Below are 20,743 nucleotides of genomic sequence, written 5' to 3'. Positions count from 1 at the left end.
TGACAGCATCCTTGGAACTTCATTTCACACTCTGCTGACTTGGGAATGGTTATTTTGAGTAGCACCTCTGAGTAACTTAACTTCTTAATTCCTGGGCAAGAGGTTAAATATCTCACTTATCTACATGTTTGGTCTCCATGAACAGCTACTTCATTCAAAGGCCTGCAAGGGTTTATCAGAATCTCACCCGGTTTAACATTCCGTGGGCAACATCCAGGTTGGGACTCATCACTGACTGGTTCACTCACTTAGACTGATCATTGTGATAAATATAATATGAAAACAACAGGAACAATGTGATAGACTATATTCTGTTAAAGAAAATGGATCTAAAATGAACTGTTAAAAAGAAAAACTTAGGTTCTGAGTACCCAGTTCATAGACTACCAGAATGCGGAACTATTTAATCACTGTCGTTATTGGCATCACTTGGTATAATTTACTAAAATTGTTTTGTGTGTTGAAAGTTTTACATGCAACCATACCCCCTGATATTAAGTGCGGTTCTGTAGACAACAGATACAGGATCTTCAAAAGCCCTGTGCATGTTAAAGATTTAGTAAATTAGGTTATAGTTGATTGACATCATGGAGCACTAAAGAAAATGTCTTGAAATTTAGGAAAATTGTATTACATAAATTTCAGGATCTCTGAGAAAAGAAAATAATGGTGTCTTAAAGCTGTCAGACACACGATCACTTACAAACAAGGATGTTGATCTCATGTTATCTAGAGTAATTAAAAACTGAAAAACAACTCAGTTATCGAAGAAGCAAACTGGCTATTTAGTGACCTGTAAGGCATCCATAAAAATAGAACACATTGCTAAATATGACTTGGAATCATAAATACCATAAGAAAATGCTTGAGATCAGTTAAATTTTAAAAGAATATAAAAACTAAAAAAAAAAAAAGTCTAGCAGAGATCTATCTTACAAGTCAAATTAATATATAAGAAAAAGACCAGAAGGAAATACATTACTACAGTGATAAATGAGGCTTGATTATAAGTCATTTCATCCGAATCTTTTTCCAAAAGAGTTACCCCCTGGACATGTGTGTCTATGTGGTATGCACAGATTTATGTTCATCATCACCAGAAAAAATAAATTTTTAGATTGTTAAATTACTTTCCTAAGAATTAAAATTTAAAGCTAAAAGCTTACAAACTACCCAAGAGCTTTATGATGACCCGAAACATAACTAGAGGGGTAGCTTGATCTACCTGAAATCTTAGAGAAAAAAATAATAGAGCAACATAAAAAAGTGAGACTCAGAACTGTCCTAAGGGAATGTCACCATCGGTGAAGTGCCCAGAGTGACTGTGGGTGTCAGCAGCTGCTTTGCACACATCAAGGCTAGATTTAGAGAATGCAATGTGATTCCAGAAGAGCTCTTCCTCAAGAAGGGTGTGTGTGTGTGTGTGTGTGTGTGTGTGTGTGTGTGTAAGAGAGTGGCCTGTTAACAGCATTCAGGCTGTAAGGAATAGAAAGAAGAATCATCTTGCATCTAAAGTACATAAAAGCAAAGCCTAGGCCTGGCCATATAGCTTGGTTGGTTAGAGCATTGTCCGTAAGCACAGAGGTTGCCAGTTTGACCCTTGGTCAGGGCACATACAGGAACAGATGTTTCTGTCTCTCTCCTGCTCTCTCCCTTCCTCTCTCTAAAAATTAATTAAATAAATATTATAATAACAATAAAATTATTTTAAAATAAAGTAAAAGTGAAGCTTATGATATTGTCAGATGCCAAAGAAATTTGGACAAAACTACTGGACAGACCTCTTGATCTTCCTTGTTCAAATCAGTGCATTTGCTCAGGATGCCCTCATCAGTTATTGGCGAGGACCTCCGTAATACGGTTCCAAATAAAGTAACAGAAGTATAAAAAATGGCAATGCATTTCTCAATAATGATGTCAAATAAAAAACGTTATTTCTAACAAATATATTTTATTAATAAAGCCACCTATGTCTTCCAATCAGATTATTTTTCAAAAGTAGATATTTTCGGACAGAAGTGTTTGACTCAGTAGTTGCTGGGAAATGAACCCTCTGACATCTCCATTGTCATGACCAAGCCAGTAGCCCAATGGCAAAGCGCTGTCAAGAAACGCGTGCCCGTTTCACGAGGGCAGTATATACTTTCAAATAGGTTGTTTTTTTTGATGGTAGGGCAAACGGGAGCACATTGCCCTTCGACCAGGGAACCAGGGCGCAGGAAAAGCGGGGGAGCTGGAAGAAACGAGCCGAACCCACTGGGCTGTTCACTCCCAGCACGTGAGAGAAGGAACAGCGGCGGGTGAGCTCTGGCGCGTCCTGGTCCTCGTACCCTGCTGATAAAGAACTCGAACAGGAGGGCTATTTTTCTCACGGTGATTTCTAATTTAGGACCTGGCTGTTGTTGGACAGCTCCTGCACCAGAATTAGCTAATTACAAATGCAGGTTCCAGCCTCTCCCCCCTCCCCCCTCCCCCGGGATTCACTGCACGTTCAGTTTGTCCAGCAAGGTGGTCCCTGGCCTTACCGCAGAGCACAAAAGGCGGCCCTGAAAGCCCACCCCTTCGTGGTCCGCTTCCCGCCTCCGATGCTCTCCCAGGAGAGAAGCCTTTCCCGGACCTCCGGGAAGCCCGGATGATGCATTGCCTGGGAGGTGATGGGAACGATCCTGCATTTGTTTCTCCCTTTAATGTTCATGCTTCCTCTCTGTAAAGGAAGCCGGTGTTTTCAGCTCTTAGCAGTTTTCTTATTTCCTGGAATCATACTTGGTGCTCAATGCAGAGCTACTGAATGAGCAAGGGGAAGCCAGATAAGACAACATCTAATGCCGACCGCCAGCCCCCAGCAGTCTGGGCACCAAGGATGACTGAGAGGAGCTGGACTGCGCACAGTGCCTGGGAAGCCCCTCTGGCGGGGTGCCCTCGCTTCAGGATTCGATGGGGTTTGGGTCTGCCTGCGCCCTGTTTCTGGAAAGTGTGGGCCTCCTCGCAGGGCTGTTTGCTGACTCTCCCTCCAAAGGGGTCAGTGCCTTCGCCTCTGTGGGCCCTCCTGACCCATCGCACACAGGTCAGCCGCTTTTCTCCTTGGTTCCTGTGTCATGCTTCTGCTTCCAAAGATCAAAGCAAACTCGGAGCATTATAAAGGCTTCATTCTCTTGCATCAAAAGCTCCTAGCACTTTCAGGCATTAAAAAAATAAAAAGTAAACCATGTAACTTTCACTTGGCTACATAGAGAAAGGGTTCTCTTGTAATTCAAAGTGAACTTGATTTATTTTTTAATTATTTATACTTCCAGATCTGAAAAGAAGATTGCAAAAAAAAGGAGGGGGTGGGCGGGAAAAGGCCTCTGTTTACAGTACCGGCCCCAGGACCGGTCAACCCTGAAGTGTTTCTTGTTCTTTCCTCCCCTAACGGCCGTACCTCCAAGAAGCTGGGCCTAACCTGCCATCCATCATCCAGTGGCGACCCAACGCTGGCCTTTCAGCCCTGCACGTTGCCGGGAGCCACAGTGACACACATTCATTTCCGGTGGCGGCAGCTGCGGGGGAGGGGGGGGGCGGCGTGGCTTTGAGCTGTGAGGCCTCCCGGTGTAATTCCGGAAATGAGTGTACTCTGTCTGTGACAAGCATCGTGTTCACACGGTTGTGGGAGCATGGTGTGGGGCTCTGCAGGAGCGGCCCTGGGACGCGTACTGACCCTGCTTTCTGCACACTCACTAAATGCCCCAGCTGCGCTCCACCTGACCTTGACTTTCATCATACCTGTCACCTGAGAAAGGATGCAGCATCCCTGGTGTGCTAGAAATTTCTGGAGGTAATCTAACCCGAGATGGGTCAACCTCAGGTTTTTAGAGTGAGTTTTAAAATAGGGGCGCCTCTTAGCTGATCACTGCTCGGGGCCCCTAAAACTGAAAAGTCGATGCCTATCTTCTGACGATGCTTATTTTTTTCAGTGGCAAAATTTGGCCCCATTTCTGATTGTTATTCAACTTGTATTCACCTCTTGCACATAATCTCCGCTGGACCAAGTTCAAACAAGCCCGGATTGTGCGGGGCAGGGGGTTTGGGTCAGTGTGGAGTGTGCATTCACTTAGATCAAGGGAAGGAATGCCCAGACCAGCCCAGCGTCAGCACAGACTGCAAGCTGATGCTGAGGTTTTGTTATTTTGCATATGGTTAACCATCTCGGAGGTCGTAAAGCGGGGCCTCTGTCCTCCGGTGCAGCAGCTGGGTTTACACAGTATTTCCAGATTGTTTATTTTGACCCAGAGCCAGGGCCACATCGTTTTTCCATTATGCATGCTGGACAGATGAAGAGAGGTGGGAAGGGGGACTTCATGGGGCAAGTCTGTGGTTTCCTTTCTATTTACATTAAAAGGGACTTTTCAGAGTTCTGAAAACTATGAACCAGTCCAAATATAAGGTCAATGCAGCAGGGTAGAAAGAGCCGCCACTTTTGCAAACATGTCCAGATCTTGCGCAGTAAAGAAAACTTTGTTGTTGTTGTTGTTGTTCATGGCCTACGCTTGAGACCAAGTTAGGAGCATCGTGCTTGTCACTGCTCAATCTTACCTATTACAAACTGGTTACTGGTAAATGATATTTATCACCCCATTCAAAAGTTAAACTCCCAACATTTGTTTGGGAGGAGCTTAGGAGGAGCAATGAGTTGGGGAAGTGAAGCCTGCCACCTTCCACTGGCACGGGCATTCCGGGCAGGTGGGTAAGCTCAGTGCCGAGCCAGGGTGTGTTTCCAAGGGCGCCGTGGAACTCTTTCCTCGCAGTTCTTTCCCTGAGGTATCAGCTTTCTGAGGCTACTCCCACTGTCCTGACCTAACGTCTTCCACCAAGGAGCGTTTGAGGCTGGCCCAAGGAACACAGTGGGAATTATATCCCCAGCAAAGCCCTTTGCTCGTGGGTCAAGTGCATGGGACAAGGATGAACGTGTTACTTCTTAATGAACACTTTTCTTCTCTAATGAAGAAACAAACTTTAAAATACCAAAAGTGATAGCAAATTAAATAATTGAACAGTATTAACAGGTCACACAGATACCTTTTTGCCCCAACAATGTTTATATATCCTTAGTTTATATATCCTTAGTAAATTGTTACCATAGTAAATAATGTGACATAAATCCTATAGCTACAAGGTGACTTTACTATGTAGATATTTGTGTTTGTGTCAAATGTCCTTTTATCACAGTATTTCTTAAGCTTTGCTAAGTATATGTAAGTAACTTGTCATCATATAGTGTTCTTTAATGAAATGGCTAAGAAAAGCAAATCCCATTACCTGTCCAGAGCACCCCATGACCCCAGACTCCTATATCAGCCTACCCTAAAGAAATTTAATTCCTAGAAATTGAAAGTTTGCTCAGGAGGAATCCACAACTATGGAAAGAATTTAGCAAAAACAACATATCTATAGACAACACCAAAAGTTGCCCCTTGGGTTAATCCAGTCTTACAGATGGATTTAACATACAGATTTCAAATCAACAAACCTTTATAGAGGGCTGTGTGCCAGAAGCGAGGTGCTGGGCAGCTAAAAATGAATAAGACTCAGTCCCTTTCAGTCTAAAAATATTTTTGCTGGCTTGCGAGTTTTTCACCAGATCCTCCCAGACGTACCAAAGCATTCCCCTTGACTTAGAACGCTCAAGCCCTTCTTTTCAATGGATCCCCTTAATGCCAGAATACACACAGGGAAAGGAGGAGAGGGTGGTTATAGATTTCCACTCAATCTGTAGCAAAAAGGTGCTAGACTGGGAATCAGAACACCCACTTTCTAGTCTTAGGGCTGTCTCTTACTGGTCATATAACCTTGAGCCAAACTTGTGACCTCTCGGGCTCTTGTTATCTATAGATGACATAGGTTGCTGTGAAGACTGTGTGAAGTAATCAGGGGTTATATGAAAACCCATTAATCCAGGGAGCTCTATGAAAATGAAGAGGATGCTATTGAGATGGAAGGGGTGGTTTGAGCTGTTAGTACCACTATCTATGAAGCTTTAATAATACAGAAAACTGACCAACTTAGCAGTCTTCCTACTGACCTCATATATTTTTCTCTACCAGCATTAGGTGACTAATTATAGATTTTTATGTTATTTTGGGTCAGAGGTATAAAAAAGATCCCCATTCAGGGCCACAGTGACTCTGGGGACCCTGCCAATGCTCTTCAGGGAGAGTCCAGAGCCTGAAAGCCTCGAAGAGTCAGTGACCACACAGTCCTGGCTATGCAGCTGACTTTAGAGGTATCTGTATGGAAAAACAATCTTTACTTTGCTATTCAAATAGAAAGGTCAGAAGAGGTCAGTTGTTGTTTGTTTGTTTGCTCTCCCTTCTGATCATTTCACAGCTCAAAACCAGTGCCTACTTTGAGAAATTTTCTGCAATTGTCATGAAAATAAGGGTATTTTTTTGGCCAATCCTTAATGATAAATAATAAAAATGAAAAGAATCAAAAGCATCTTGAAACCACAGTTTCTCCTTGCCAAATGTGCTTATTAATTAAAGAACAGGGGTTAGAAACACCTGAGACGGCAACACTCTCATTCCAAAAAGGCAACTGAACCACAAAAGCGAAACTCTGGAATTTATAGAACCCAGTGGGAGCTGAAAAATCCCAGATGTGAGGGTAGACCCCGCATTCATGGGTCTCTTGGGAATGTTCTATTAAGCACATTCAGATATTGCCTTTGTCCCCCCCCCCCCGCTTGGCTGTGTCTGTACCTCAGAGGCACAGCCAAGACTTCTTTGAATCTGTCAACACTCTCTTCTTTTTGTTAGTTCCTCTCATTCACCTAGCAAACGTGTACCGAGGATGCTGTGTCTCCTCAGGTGCGAATATGAATGGAGTGTTTGCCCATCCCGAGCACTCTCAACACAACAAGCTTCATTAGGGCAACAGCTGGACGGAACTGGTGGGAATGTTAAGGAAAGAAATCCAGGGACAAAAATCCAGAAGTTTGCCCGCGCCTCAGAGGCCTCCTGGAATTTTTCTATCTTTTGGTTGAAATATATAAACCTACCCTATCTTCTTATACTTGTACACACAACAGATCTACATGATCAAATAGTCATAGTTATAAAAGGCCCAACATCATACAGAGTATTTAAGACAAGCCCGTTAGATTTGGCCTCTCCACCAGGGATTTCTGACAAAGGAGGGAGCCATTTGATGACATCCAACCAGCCAGGATGAACTGCCCTATCTGCCCCGTGGTGAGAAGGTTGTAGAGAGGAGTTCTTTCCATATGTTGTCAGCCCCATCCAACCACAAGCAACATGAAGGGTCAAGACCTTGGGCTTCGTAGTCAGTTTCAGACCCAGCTTCTGACTTCTCCACTTACCAGCTGTGTGACTGTGGGCAAGTTACTAACTTCCAATACCTCATCTGTAAAACGGTGATAATAAGAGAACCCAACTCCTTGGGGCGAAGAGGGTTTCTAAGAAATAAAAGCATGCTAGCTATCTCACCATCCTCAAAAATGCCCATAATGGTGAAGATAATGTCTCCTTCACTGCTTCTAACTCCTGTGCCTACACAGAAAAGTTATTCCATAAATCCATAAATATTTGCAGGAAAAAAAAGAAAAAAAGAAAGAAAGATGAAAAAAAGAAAAGAAAAGAGGCATTGGACACACAGTGGAGGTCTAATTGAAGCCTTAATTTTGGCCCAAAGCACTTGCTTCCTAGGTTTATGAGACCCAGAATTTCAAAACCTCTAAAGCAGAAGCATAAAACTCAAATGCATATAGCAGCCAGGCAGGTAACGTAAAAGAATGAGCTGGCACTTAGAGCCTGAGACAGAATGGAGAGAACTGGCCTCTCAGGGGGACAGCCACACTCAGCTCCAGAAGCATATTGCCTCACTTTGAGAGAAGCCAGAAATCCAGGTTTCCATGTGCAATAGACCAAGTCTTACAACAACTAAGTCAGTTTCTAAAAAAACATCGCCCAGGCCAAATAACACAGTCTGCCAATCAGCTCTCGGGCTGCGTGCTTCCCATCCCGGCCTTGGTGGAAGGAGCTCTGTGTTTGTCTCTTCCCTTTGAAATATTCACCAGTGGGCACAAGGGACACGAGTTGCTTGAACTCATCTCTCGGTTCCTGAAACTTTCACAAGGTGCTCACGGGGTTAGGTCTTCACTTCACTTCTCGATGGTTACGTTCTACAGTATATGCTCACCTACTGGGGGCTACTTCACTTGATCTTTAAAGCATGGTTGTTTTGTGGCTGAAATAACAACAGCCTCCAAAAAAAGCCCTAACAACTTCCTCTAGAACTGCTATTACGGCGATCTGGAGGGAGACTGATTCCGCAGTTCACGTAGTGGTGTTTTGTTTGGAGGGAAAGTCTGGCGTTTTACAAAAATACTCAGCGGTGGAATGACTTTTCCATAGCACTGATTATTGTACAGCCAGACACATAGCCATATGTCTTTGAAATGTGATTTTAAAAGTTCTCTACTAACACTACAAGGCAAAGTGCCCTCTAGTCTCTCCATAGGCAGGTGATCATTTTCTGCAGGCTCACAAAAGCTTCACTGGTTATGACTCGGTATTCAGTGAGAGGAAACCTCAACACAAATGCAGATCTGAGCTCAAATCCCAGCTCTGTCGCTTACCTAATAGCTGTGTGACCTTGGGTAAGTCACTCAGTCTTTCAAAGCTTTTATTTCCCCATCTACAAAAGAGGAGCCATGACAGCTCTTATGATTATTGGAAATATTAAAAATAATATTCGAATGGGCATAATCTAAACCCATAATAAGTGTTCGGCATCAATGTTGGTTGGATCTGAATCTCTGCTTCTGCTGTCACAAAATAACATTCCTATTTCTGACCGTGACATAACCCTCTGGCAATATCATTATCCTTCCTATTAAATTTGTCAGCTCTGAAAAACAGAAGGACCAAAAGAAGCTGTAATTGTTTCATAAAAACTTTTGGTTTTGTGTCCACAGTGGTATGAAAACTAAAGGCCAGAGGGTTGGGTGATATCACCCAGAGAATAAGGGAAGGGGAAAGGAGCCCGGCTAGATGAGAATCCTGGGAAGAACTGGCATTTGAAGGATGAGCAGGATAAAAGAGTGGATGTAGAGAACAGAGAGGGGACCTTCAGAAGGGGAGCAGGACAACCAGGGGAATGCAGTTAAAGGCACCGCAGAAGAGAGGGTTTCAAGATGGGGAACACATGGCCAACGGTATTGTGAAGTCATGCTAAGAAGGGGTGGAAGGCATGAGAAATGCCCACGGAATTATCAGCAAGGAAGCAAGAGTAGTTTGAGTGGACTGTTGAGGGACCATAAACCAGGTTTTGATGAGTTCAGTCATGTGTCTAAGTTGAACTTGCATGATAACACATTCACACAACTCTTTAAGAAGTTTGGCTATGAGGGAGAGGAGAAAAAGAAGATAAAATAGGAAAGGAGACAAGGATTTTATTTAAGAAGGGAGGGACCTGAGCACACTTGAATTTTGGCGGGAAGGAGCCGGCTGAGAAGGGGAGGTGGACGATGAAGAAAAGAGGAGGCGGGCTGAGAGTGAGACAGAGAGAGAGGAGATACATGAATAAGGCAAGAATTGGATATTTATGCAAAGCTGGAGCTCAGTGAAGAAGGAGCTCTCCTGAGAATCCTCTGAACTAGCCGTCACTGTCCCTCGTGTTCAGACAGGGAATTTAGGGAGGAGGCCAAGAAGAGTAAGGAGGGCAGAGGTAACTGAAATACACTTGGCTATCTGTTGCTGTCTAAAAAACGATCTTTTGAAACTTTGTCTTGTGGCCACAAATGAAAAATGTCTCTTTCCTCTTACCCTAAAAGTCTTTCCTAATCTGTAGAGTTTTCTGGCAAACACAGGACTCAGTCTGCTGGTACTACCAAATAGCCAAATGCGTTTATCAAGATAGTGAGGTGATGTGTAGTTAAAATTTGGTTGGAAAGGCCACTTGGGAGCTTATTAAATATGAATCTGATTAGGGATCACTCATGACCTTATGAAATTTGAGTAGCATAAGTCAGGGTAAGGGGGTCCAAATGGGATCAACAGAAATCGCTTGATGGAGAAGACTACAAAGTTCAGGTGCTGGTTGTTGCAAGAAGGCCGACTTTTCCCAAATTCTGTAGATCGCGGGTCAACTTCTGACTGTGTTTCTGAATAATGTTTCCTACTAGAAAAACATAATTATGGGTTCCAGCTAAATAAGCACCCTAGAAAAGGTTTCCTGGAATTGAGAAACTCTCCAAATCGTGATGTTTGTGTTGATACCATCACTGACTCTGTGGGTACTGGCCTCCTGATTGGACCCAGAGATGGCTCAGTTCAGTTTTTCTTTTCTAAATCAGCCTTTTTCTTCCTCCAAATTTGAAACACATTAACCATTTCCTCCAAAATGTTTGTCTTCTGCAAGATCTTTCTTAGGGAGCTGCCGGTTGTATGTAGGTCATACACGGCCTCACCATTCTTCCGTTGAAGCTAAAGCATCCCAGACGATTGCTTATGTGCTATTCGGTTCTTTTCCAGAGCATAGGAAACTTGGAAACATGACTGTGACGGTGAGGAAAACTGTCCCCTCCCCTGAGGCTGTGCAGATGCTCTACCAGCGAATGAGGTACGAATACGAGTTCTACCAGTACATCAAAGAGCAGTTCCACCTGCTGAAGCGCAAGTTCGGACTGAAGTCCCATGTCAGCAAGCCCCCTCTGAGACCCCAGTTCTTCATTCCGACTCCACTGGAAACCGAGGAGCCCATCGGCGATGAGGACCAGGACGACGAGAAGTGGCTCGAAGATATTTATAAGAGGTGATGGCGTCGGCCCTGTGTTGCCTCCAATGGCTTTATCTCTTGTTTCCTGAAAGTCTTTGTTGTTGTTGTTGTTTGTTTGGGGAAGAAAAATCCTGAAGGGACTAAGTTAATGCTTGGCTGCATTAAAAAAAAAAAAAACAGAACGTTCCCACAGGTTGGGGTCATTGGGAGATACCCGGTTTTGCGGGTTTTATTTGTTTAAGTTTATACTATGTTTTTCCTGGCTCCTGGGGTCCTTCCCAGGTACACTCAGATGACTCCGTCACAAGGCATCTTGTCATAAAATAGCTCCCCCCCAGTGTAATGAGAGAAGAGGGGAAATAGAACCCATAGCCCAATAACTTATCATTTGTAAAATGACTTGTAAAAAGATTACCTCGGTGGTAGAAACATTCAGCTTTGTATATTTTCATAGAAATACAAAACCACTTAGAGACCAAGGAATCCAGTCCAGAAGGATCTAAGAGGAGACAGTAAGAGAGATAAGGACATCAAAAGAGAGGATGTCCTTGTGTTAGTGGTCTCTACCCACATACGTAGAATTCTGCCTCTGGTCCATCTCAGGGGACACTGTCACCAAGAGCAGCATGCCAGATTATCTCAGAAGGAAGAGTCAGCTGTGCCACACTCCCAGCCAGTCCAGAGCTCTGTGTAACCTTCAAGGTCAAAGGGCATGGCAAGTTCCATTGAGACATTCCATGTCCAAGCACCATTCTGAAAGATTTCAAAGTAGCATGGCAGGGAAAAGAATTTGCTGTGTAAGGAAGATTGTAGGCAAGATCGATCGGCTCTGGCAGTTGTGTGGCATAGGAAAGTGATTGCTCCTGTCCTTTGCACCCAATATAAAATATTCCTTACTCCAGCCTTGTTTTAACTGGTTACCCAGGAAGCCATTTAGCTCTGACATACCCTGTGGTAGAAGTTCTAACCCTGACCACAGGCAACGCATCTACCAGACGAACCCCTGGCCAGTGGGTTCCTCTAGTACCTGGTATCTTTTAGCTTCTAAGAGGTGCCTTTTGTGGTAAAAATGGGCACTGAGTTCCATGCAAGCAACGGGGAAACTAGGGTCTCATTTCTTATGGAAGCAGCTCACTCTCAGAACCCTTACTTGGACATCAAGAAGAGGAGCAGCAAGAGCTTTTGGGTAAGAGACTGCTTGACTGGCTTCATGAGTAGGTGTCTGCCCCTAGAGTGATCTGAGTAGTGTCATCTCTCCCAAATATCTCCTCTCTGTAACCTGCCATTTATCCATGATGCCTGGGTTCAATCATTAGAAAACTTATTTCTTTGGATGCTAAAACGTTTTCATCTTTAACTGCCCCTCCCTACTTAAAAATATACATCCTCCTGGTGGATAATATGCAGCCAACTGAGATGCAGAGGTGCAGGTGGTGGTGGCAGACAGGGTACATGCCACAAGTTTTGTCTCCTTCACTCCCCACCCCCGGAGCCGGCCCCTCAAGAGCACTAACACAGCGTGAGTTGGGAATACTTAATAGTAAATAAGACTCTAATTTTACACAAGCTGCACATTTTCTACTTTTCAGAAACCAACAAGTCTCTCTAGAATTTTTTCTTCGTTCACTAAAATTGGACGGTAGCCAAGATATAAAGCAAGTCATTTGGAACCTGTCAAGTGTGCACTAAAGCTACTTTATCATGAGCTGTATTAAGAAGGCTCCACCCCGCAGGAGTCCAGTGAAGGCTGGGACCACAGAGGCAGAAAATCCAGCATTTGGCCACTTGTGGGCCTCCTTTCTGCCTCAGAGAACTGGGGCAGCAAAGTAATTAAGGGAAATGTAGAATTGTGATCAATTCTAAGAGAAGAGGAAATATCCTTTGTCCCCGTTTAAAGAGCCCAGGGCACTACCATTAGACATACTTTAAAAAGCAACCCGAAGAATAGTTATCATATTGAAAACAAGAACAAGAACTGCCGCCTGGTACATTGTGAGCCATTTCTATGAAATTGCATATAGAGAATAATAATAATTAGTTTACACACTGTGCAATCTCACTATCTGAAAATAAAGTTGAGTTGGCGAAGAGTTGTCCGCTTTTGTCAGAACATCGGGACAATGGGTCATTTGACAAATGTATCTCTTAGTGCAAGTTCACATGAGCACTTCTACCTGTGTGTTTAAAGGCATGCATTGTCAGCAGTGATCATGAGAACATCAGAACAAAAGATGCTGACTGATTGAATGTTATTTTGTCCCAACAAACAGCCTTTGGGTCTGTAAAGTCAAAGCATTTCATCAGTATATTTGGCACACATGACAACATTTCTTTGGCCCTGAGCCCAACACGGTTTGTACTTCATGAAATATATTGTACATTTTACATAGTTTAATTTAAAAAATACATTTTAAGCTGGTTGATCTTTGACTGCCTTATTTATTGTAACCTTTCAGCACATTCCAAGGTTTTAGTTACTCAGGAAGGAGTTAATTAAAATGATTTTATTTTGGTCTGATGGATGTTTTTTAAAAGGAAAATTATTATTATGAACATTCAGCCTACTTTCCTTGAGTGCCGTAAAAGTGCTTGTAAATCTTTTTTTTTTTTTTAAGAAGAGACAAAGAAAAAATGGTGTTTGACATTGATGATGGAAATTGAAAAATATATATGGAACTGAAACATGAACCAAGCTGAAATAAAAGCAATCTGTGTCTAAGATGAAGTGTTCCTTAAGTTATTCATTATCCGTGTAAATTAATGAATAGAAATAAGCTGAAACTTTTTCCATTCTGTGGATACCTGGACCAAAAGTGCCTGCAGTTCCTCAGCCTCCTGCACTGGCCCAGCTTTTTCCCCTCAAGATGTCATTTTTAGAAAGATATTTGTTTGTTTGTTTTTTTAAGTTGTAGACTCTCATTCTTAAAATTAGATGACAGCAGAAAGGCTGGCTGAAAAAGTTGAGCAAGCCATTTCTTCACCTAGGTGCACGTAGAGATCACAGGTCACAGAGCAGCCGCAGTCTGCCGCTGTGCCCGCTGGTTGGTTGGGCGTATAGATCACGGAGCAGTTGCGGCCCCGCGCTGTGCCCGCTGGTTGGTTGGGCGTATAGATCACGGAGCAGTTGCGGCCCCGCGCTGTGCCCGCTGGTTGGTTGGGCGTATAGATCACGGAGCAGTTGCGGCCCCGCGCTGTGCCCGCTGGTTGGTTGGGCGTATATATCACGGAGCAGTTGCGGCCCCGCCACTGTGCCCGCTGGTTGGTTGGGTGTCAGCCTGATTCGCTGAACTGCACGTGTCGAGGAGGCACATCGGCAATGACAGGGGAGAGCCAGGATGGGTCACCTGCTTATTTCTTTCTCAGACGGGTACAGCCTCTAAAGCCCGATGGTCCTAACCTCCCAAATGAGCAGTTTTGATCCAGACATTTTACAGCTGCATCAAAGGGACTGAGAGAGAGAGAGAGAGAGAGAGAGAGAGAGAGAATTCCTTTGCTTTCTCAATAACTAGAGACTGCATTCCAGCTGCACGTGACTGCTTTGTAAAGAGGAAGAATAGGAATCTTGGGACTAACTGAATGGAAAATCCATTTTGGTAATAACGTGCTTTACTTCAAGGAAGGATCTGAGAGCCTTGAACAGCAAAGTGATGCGTGGTTCCCTTTCTTTATCATTTTGTTTGTTTGTTCCGTAATCCACCCAGACAGGTGATGTTTGACTCTGTGAATGTTAAAGGCAAAAGCACGTAAACAAAACCTGGACTATGCCCCCTCCCTGAGTTGCTTATTCGGTCTGAAGTTCTTTATAAATGTCATATTGCCTGCAAGTTAATCCAGTGAGCTACTTGGCTTTAAGTGAATTTTATCGGGGATGGCAGTATTTCTTAAAAGGAAAGACTGTGATCCATAGCCATTCAGAAAAATAGTTCTGTGGGTCAAAATTGTGACATTCCCTTCAACTAAAAGTAAAGAGGGTTCATTTTACTTTAATGATTTACTTCATATCTGATGACCATAAGAAAACAACCCCAGTTTACAAAAAAAAAAAAAAAAAAGTATTTTGAGTATCCTGCAAAAGAAAAAGACTGTTTTAGCTAAAACCAAGATTGAGAGTCTAAGAAAAACACATGGGACTTATTTCACACACAAGTCATTGTGGTGTAAGCCAGTGTATTCGTTTGCTGGAACTGTCATGACAAAAATTCCACAAACTGAGTGGCTTAAACAACAGAAAAAATTTCCCCACAAGGTTTAGGAGGCTGGAAGTCTAAGATCGGGGTGTCAGCAAGGTTGGTTTACACTGAGGCCTCTCTCCTTGGCCTGTATGTGTCTGTCTTCTCCCTCTGTCTTCACAAGACCTATCCTCTGTGCATACTTGTATCTGTGCCCAAATTTCCTCTTTTTCTAAGGACACCAGTCATAGTGGAGTAAGGCCCACTCTACAGAGCTTGTTGTAACTTGATTACCTCTAAAAGCCCTATCTTCAAATGTAGTCACATTCTGAGGTCACTGGGGGTTAGGACTTCAACGTGAATTTTGTGGGGACAATTCAGCCCATAGCACCCAGATTACAGCAGAAAAGTTAGAGCAGAGGAACGAAAGTCCAACTAGGAGAGGGGCCAGCCTAAATCATAGACCCTGACCCCCGAGCCGCTGCAGGGCCCAGCAGTGATCTGGTACATTCCCCCACTTACGGACGAGGGAATCCAGGTCCAGACGGGAGGAGAAAATTGATCACACACTTTTTTCCATTGGGGGTTTAATTAACTTCTGATTATCTACCAAATGAAAACTTTAAAACCCTGCATAGCCAGGGCCATCTACTGTCCTAGAATCCACAGGACAACGATGAGGCACATTTAGCTATACCCAGTACCACCTGTCACACTGAAGCCCCCTGCCCTGTGTGGCTCTTCTAGGACTGGCGGCTGTGGGGCCCCCTTCTCCAGAGTGAGGCCCTATCGGTTTTCAATCACTTAAGTCCTCAGAGACAGATGTCAAAATAAATGTTTTATTCTGGATTTTTCTCTCTATGGAAAGAACACAGAGAGGTTCTTGTTTCTGGATAAACAGATCAGACCACATTTACCCATCTTGAATTATAGAGTCTTATTTTTCTTTTCTTTTTTTAAAGATACATTTTTTTAAAGATTTCATTTTTATTGATTTTAGAGAGGGGAGAAAGAGAGAGAAGGGAGAAGGAGCAGGAAGTTTCAACTCCCATTTGTGCCTTGACCAGGCAAGCCCCGAGTTTTGAACCAGCAATCTCAGAGTTCCAGGTCAATGTTTTATCCACTGCGCTGCCACAGTTCAGGCCGAGCCTTATTTTTCTTTTTGTTTTTTTCTGAAGTGAGAAGTGGGGAGGCAGAGAGACAGACTCCAGCATGCACTTGACTGAGATCCACCCAGCATGCCCACTAGAGGGCGATGCTCCACCCATCTGAGGCATTGCTCCGTTGCGGCTGGAGCCATTCTAGCGCCTGACGTGGTGGCCATGGAGCCGTCCTCAGCCCCTGGGCCAAGAGGGGAAGAGAGAGATAGAGAGAAAAGAGAGGGGGAAGGGTGGAGAAGCAGATGGGCGCTTCTCCTGTGTGCTCTGGTCGGGAATCGAACCTGGGACTTCTACACACCAGTCTGATGCTCTACCACTGAGCCACCCAGCCAAGGCCAATAAAGACAAAGTGAAGATTCATGCTCTACTTCTTGTAAGGCATTTCAGATAAATCCATCCCCCCAAAATAAAGACATTTGCAGCTCATAAAGCTAGGTGAAGCCGGGTGCAGACATGCCCCGGGAAAACCAGAACTAGAGGATCACCAGCCGGAGCGCCCGCAGGCCCCTCGCTTACTCACCAGCGGGTGCGCTCACTTGAGATCCCTTTCTGCCTAGGACAGGCATGACTCACAGTCCTGGTCTCTACTGAGTCCCAAGAACATCCAGGCCCACAGATGTTTCTGGGCCACAGAATTGTGAACCAGCCGCTTGTGCACTTTGGATTTCAACGTGTAAACATGGGGATTCCCTTTGCAAAAAGAGAAAAGAAAAGGGAGGGGGGAGGGAAAGAAAAATCACCATGCAAAGGAAAACTGTGAGCTCAGTTTTTCCTTTTGGAATCTTGGCATGTGCATTTAGCTATCTTCAATCTGGACTTCGGCAGACGCTGCGCCTTGAGCAGGCACGGAGCGATCTGCCTGACTCCGCGCTGCCAGACGCTCAGACTTGACCTGTATGTACCACGCGGCTGGTTTCAGTCCTGAGCGGAGACAGCGGAGGACAGGCCGCGCCAGACACAGTTTGCTGGCTGCGTGGTGCGAACAGACAGGCTGCGAAACCCGGAGGCGGAGCAGTTGATTGAGGGCAAGGGCTGGGCATCAGCAAAGTCCCAGGTTCAAGTCCCAGCTGGTCTATTTCACTGGGTGCTTGAGTAAATCACTTGACCTCCCCATGCCTGAAGTCAACCCAGCTGGAAAGCATTAGGAAGAAAGTGGGACGTCCATTGAAAACAAGAGCTGCTCCTGGGATGAAGCTTGTCCCACCCTCCACCCCCATATGCTAAGAGACTAAGAGCCACAGTCCTGGGGAGGAGAATATTCATTTTTTCCACAAAGTGCTTTGTCCCAGCAAAGAGAGAATAGAATTACACATAAATCCGGGTCCACTGATGTTGCCAGTCTCTCATGTCTGCGAGTGCTGTGACCAGCGTACCAAGCAGTCATGGAAAACAGCGCCCCGGAATGTGAATGAGCCGACAAGAACAGGCATATTCTGCTGGGCAGGAGTTAGTAGTATTATCCTACACTGTGATGGGAGGCAGGCCACTCTGTGCACCCCCACTTTCTCCTCACACCCTATGTGGGCGGAGCTTATCCAGCTGGGAGTTACAGCATTCATCTCTATCTCACGGCATCTACCAAATTCAGGCTTCCTCCGACTCCTTTAAAGGACCCTGTATCTTATCATCCTGTTCATTATAAGAAGCCTAAACACCCATGTAATTTAGTACAGGTTGTGTACAAGGAAAAGTCTTAATAAATCTCAAAACAACTGTACTTTTGGGAATCCTGGTTCTCATTCTCAGCAGTACCATCACCGCCATGATGCCGTGGGAGAAGTCTGGCAACGCTTTTGTGGGCCAGTGATGTGTTCGGCATGGTCGACCCTCCCGACTCCACTACAGGACTACCATGGGTGGACACTGGAATATGTGGCATTACTAACGTTGTGCATGAGAAAGAGACTTAGGACACTCACTACAAACTCCCATACAGCCAGCTTACTTGCTGCTGGTGTCCAATTTACTGTTTTCTTCCCTCCCTTGGCGCACTTCCCTATTTCTTCTCCATCCTTGATCGAAAGTGAATGGAATTCTAATCCAGTGCCCATTCGCAGAGGGTAATTCACAAACCCGGTCTGCGAGCTAGCCGTGGAAGAAACAATCACTGTATTTAACAATGTGCAGAGGGTAATTCACAAACCCGGTCTGCGAGCTAGCTGTGGAAGAAACAATCACTGTATTTAACAATTTGGGAAGCGCTGCAGTTCAGAGTCTAGTCTCACACCGGGCTGTGGCATTTTAAGTGCATACTGAGGCCTTAGAGGAGTACTGTCTTTAAAAAATCAGTTTATCTTTGGTAAACCCTGGATTTATCAACATTATTTGCCATGAAACCCCTGTTAAGATCCGCTACATCTCGGGGAGTGAGTGTTCTGGAGATTATACTTTGGGAAACTTTGCTTTAATATAAGTCATTTTTTCCCATTAGAGTTACTTTCCTTCTGCTCTGGTTCCATTTTTAGTCTTCCAAATGGTCCATGTATCCTGCATGAGGAAAATACATTTGCAGATGGTTAACAGTTTGATAAGTACAAGATGGGGGCAAATAACATCTTCAGTAAAATAAGTCACAAGGAATCACCTGTCAGGGTGGCTTATTCTCCCTAATCACATTTCCTCACCTCGTGAGAGAGTCAAAACACGTTTTAAAATAATTTTTGTGCTACTTAATATTATTTGGGTAGGCCTAATGAATTTACTATTTCCATGACAATTGGTGCTTAAACCAAACTGGATAAAGGACAACTGCCCCTTTCTTCCCTGACCTGGGTTGGTGATGCATTTTAGGAGGAAAGCAATGGCGAAGTAGAGATCGCAAGTTGTTCCGGTTGGATTGGTGGCTGGAGGTGCTCCGCTCCTGAGCAGAGCTCAGCTTTCGAACACTGGGGTACCTGTGTTGTTCGGTACACTAGGGGGAGCCGTATCCATAACAATATCCTCAAGGAATCCCAAGTCTTTCCCAACCTAATTTCTCTCCCTACCTGCTTATTTTCCTTCCATGCTTTAGAGCAGTGTGGCCCAGAAGGAAGTCATGGTTCGTGTACTTAAAACAACACACACACTGTCAGTTGATCAGTAAGTTATTCTCTTTCCCAGGTTGTGTAACCTGCCTTCGTTTTGTTGTTACTATTCTTAAGTTCCTAAAGTATTAGTAAAATATCAGTCTTTATCAGATCATCTTTCCCGAGTGTGTTGTGTAATTGCCACATGATTGAAATTCTGATTTGGTAATCAAGATGGGACACCTGTGATGACTTGATGGCCACAATAACCCTCAAACACCACCACCACAGAAAAGGGAGGGGAAGTGAGTGCATGAAACAAACAAGGATGTAGGAAGAAGTCAAGAATTGCCTGTTACCAGGGCAGTCCAAATTAGAAAAAGATTCAGATAACTCTCAGGTCAAGTTTTGTTTGTTTGTTTGTTTGTTTGTTTGTTTGTTTTAACATGCAAGAATTTATTGGCAAGCATAGGAGCTGCATATGGAGAAGGTGAGAATTCAGTGACGACCTGAGTAGGAAGTTTCATGTGGGATTTGTCCCATTCAAAGGACAGTGGGATTTGCAGAAATTAGCAGGGTGGATTTAAAGCACAAAGAAGATCGCTCTGCCCTCTCAGCAGATTTGCAATAAAGGCATTGCACCCCGTCTGTATAATAGGAAATAAAGGCCCCATGGAATTAAATAACGAGCCCACGGTAGCATATAAGCAGCAGAGTGAGGATGCATTTTCAAAAATGCAAGATAAGACTGAGCCTGACTTTCCAAAGGATTTTGAAAGAGATTTTTATTCTTCTCTAAGGGCAATATGGTGCCCTTAGACATTTCAGAATGAAGAGGAACGTGAGGAAACGATTTTTCTTTGTCTAAATTCATTAGCAGGTGAACTGATTACTCTCCCTCTGCCCTCCCCTCTCCTGTTCAGCACCCTTCTTCACTGTCTCTGTCTCCTGAGAGGCTGATTGATCCCTGTGAGTCGTTTCACTGGGCTCCCTGCCCATTGCCTCTTAGGTGGGCGTGGTCATTGGGTGGTGCACAGGAGATGGGGGACATCTGAATGACTTTTGCTTCAGACTATATAATGGGTGAGGAAATATGGATAACACTCGGTTAGTCTTCCCCATATGCACCTGGGAAGGGCTGGGGTGTTGGCCATGGGGCTAAGACTAAGCAGGGCAAAGCCAGAACTTGAAGATGGTATTATGACTACCATGACTGATAGTAATCACTGGAAAATAGTGTTCTGCTGAAAGGCGCTCAATAAATATTTGTTAAATTGAATGGAACAAAAAGAGCTAAGAGAAAATGCAGCATTAACTCAAGTATTTGCAGCTTGGATTGAGATGCAAGTGACGTAAATAAGACGATGGGATGAGAGAGCTGACTCAGGGGGCAGCACAGTTCAGTGTGGGATGTGTGGATGGGTTGAGGCCAGTGTTCTTGTTTACAGCCCTGCTTCTATTTCCTCATCTCAGAGATATGATTTCTAATGGGCATTACATTGATCCTCTCAGCCCTCTATGTGGCCACCAACAGCTGGGACTGGGTCCCAAATTCCTTCAAATCCACTTGAGTTGTGTTGTATACAAATCTAACCATTTTCTAGATATGCCATGATATGAAAAAAAAGGTTGGCAA

At 44.2% G+C, this 20,743-nt stretch overlaps 1 protein-coding gene across 2 annotated transcripts in view; it reads left to right on the top strand.

Moving 5' to 3' along the window:
* UST (uronyl 2-sulfotransferase) overlaps positions 1–13,483 on the top strand; it is a 294,746-nt gene extending 281,263 nt beyond the window's left edge. The window contains exons 8-9 of one of the 2 annotated variants that reach the window (XM_066373034.1): positions 10,530–10,809; positions 12,363–13,483. In XM_066373034.1, the coding sequence (XP_066229131.1) occupies positions 10,530–10,809; positions 12,363–12,462 (380 nt within the window). In that variant the 3' untranslated portion in view covers positions 12,463–13,483. Of the gene's footprint in view, positions 1–10,529; positions 10,924–12,362 lie in introns of those variants that run through there. The other variant, XM_066373035.1, reaches the window with a different exon arrangement.
* Positions 13,484–20,743: the final 7,260 nt, after the last annotated feature.

The sequence above is a fragment of the Saccopteryx leptura genome, chromosome 3 (genome assembly GCF_036850995.1).
Source record: "Saccopteryx leptura isolate mSacLep1 chromosome 3, mSacLep1_pri_phased_curated, whole genome shotgun sequence".
NCBI lineage: Eukaryota > Metazoa > Chordata > Mammalia > Chiroptera > Emballonuridae > Saccopteryx > Saccopteryx leptura.
The sequence above is the reverse complement of the archived record's forward strand: the minus strand, read 5'-3'. Positions and strand labels throughout refer to the sequence as shown.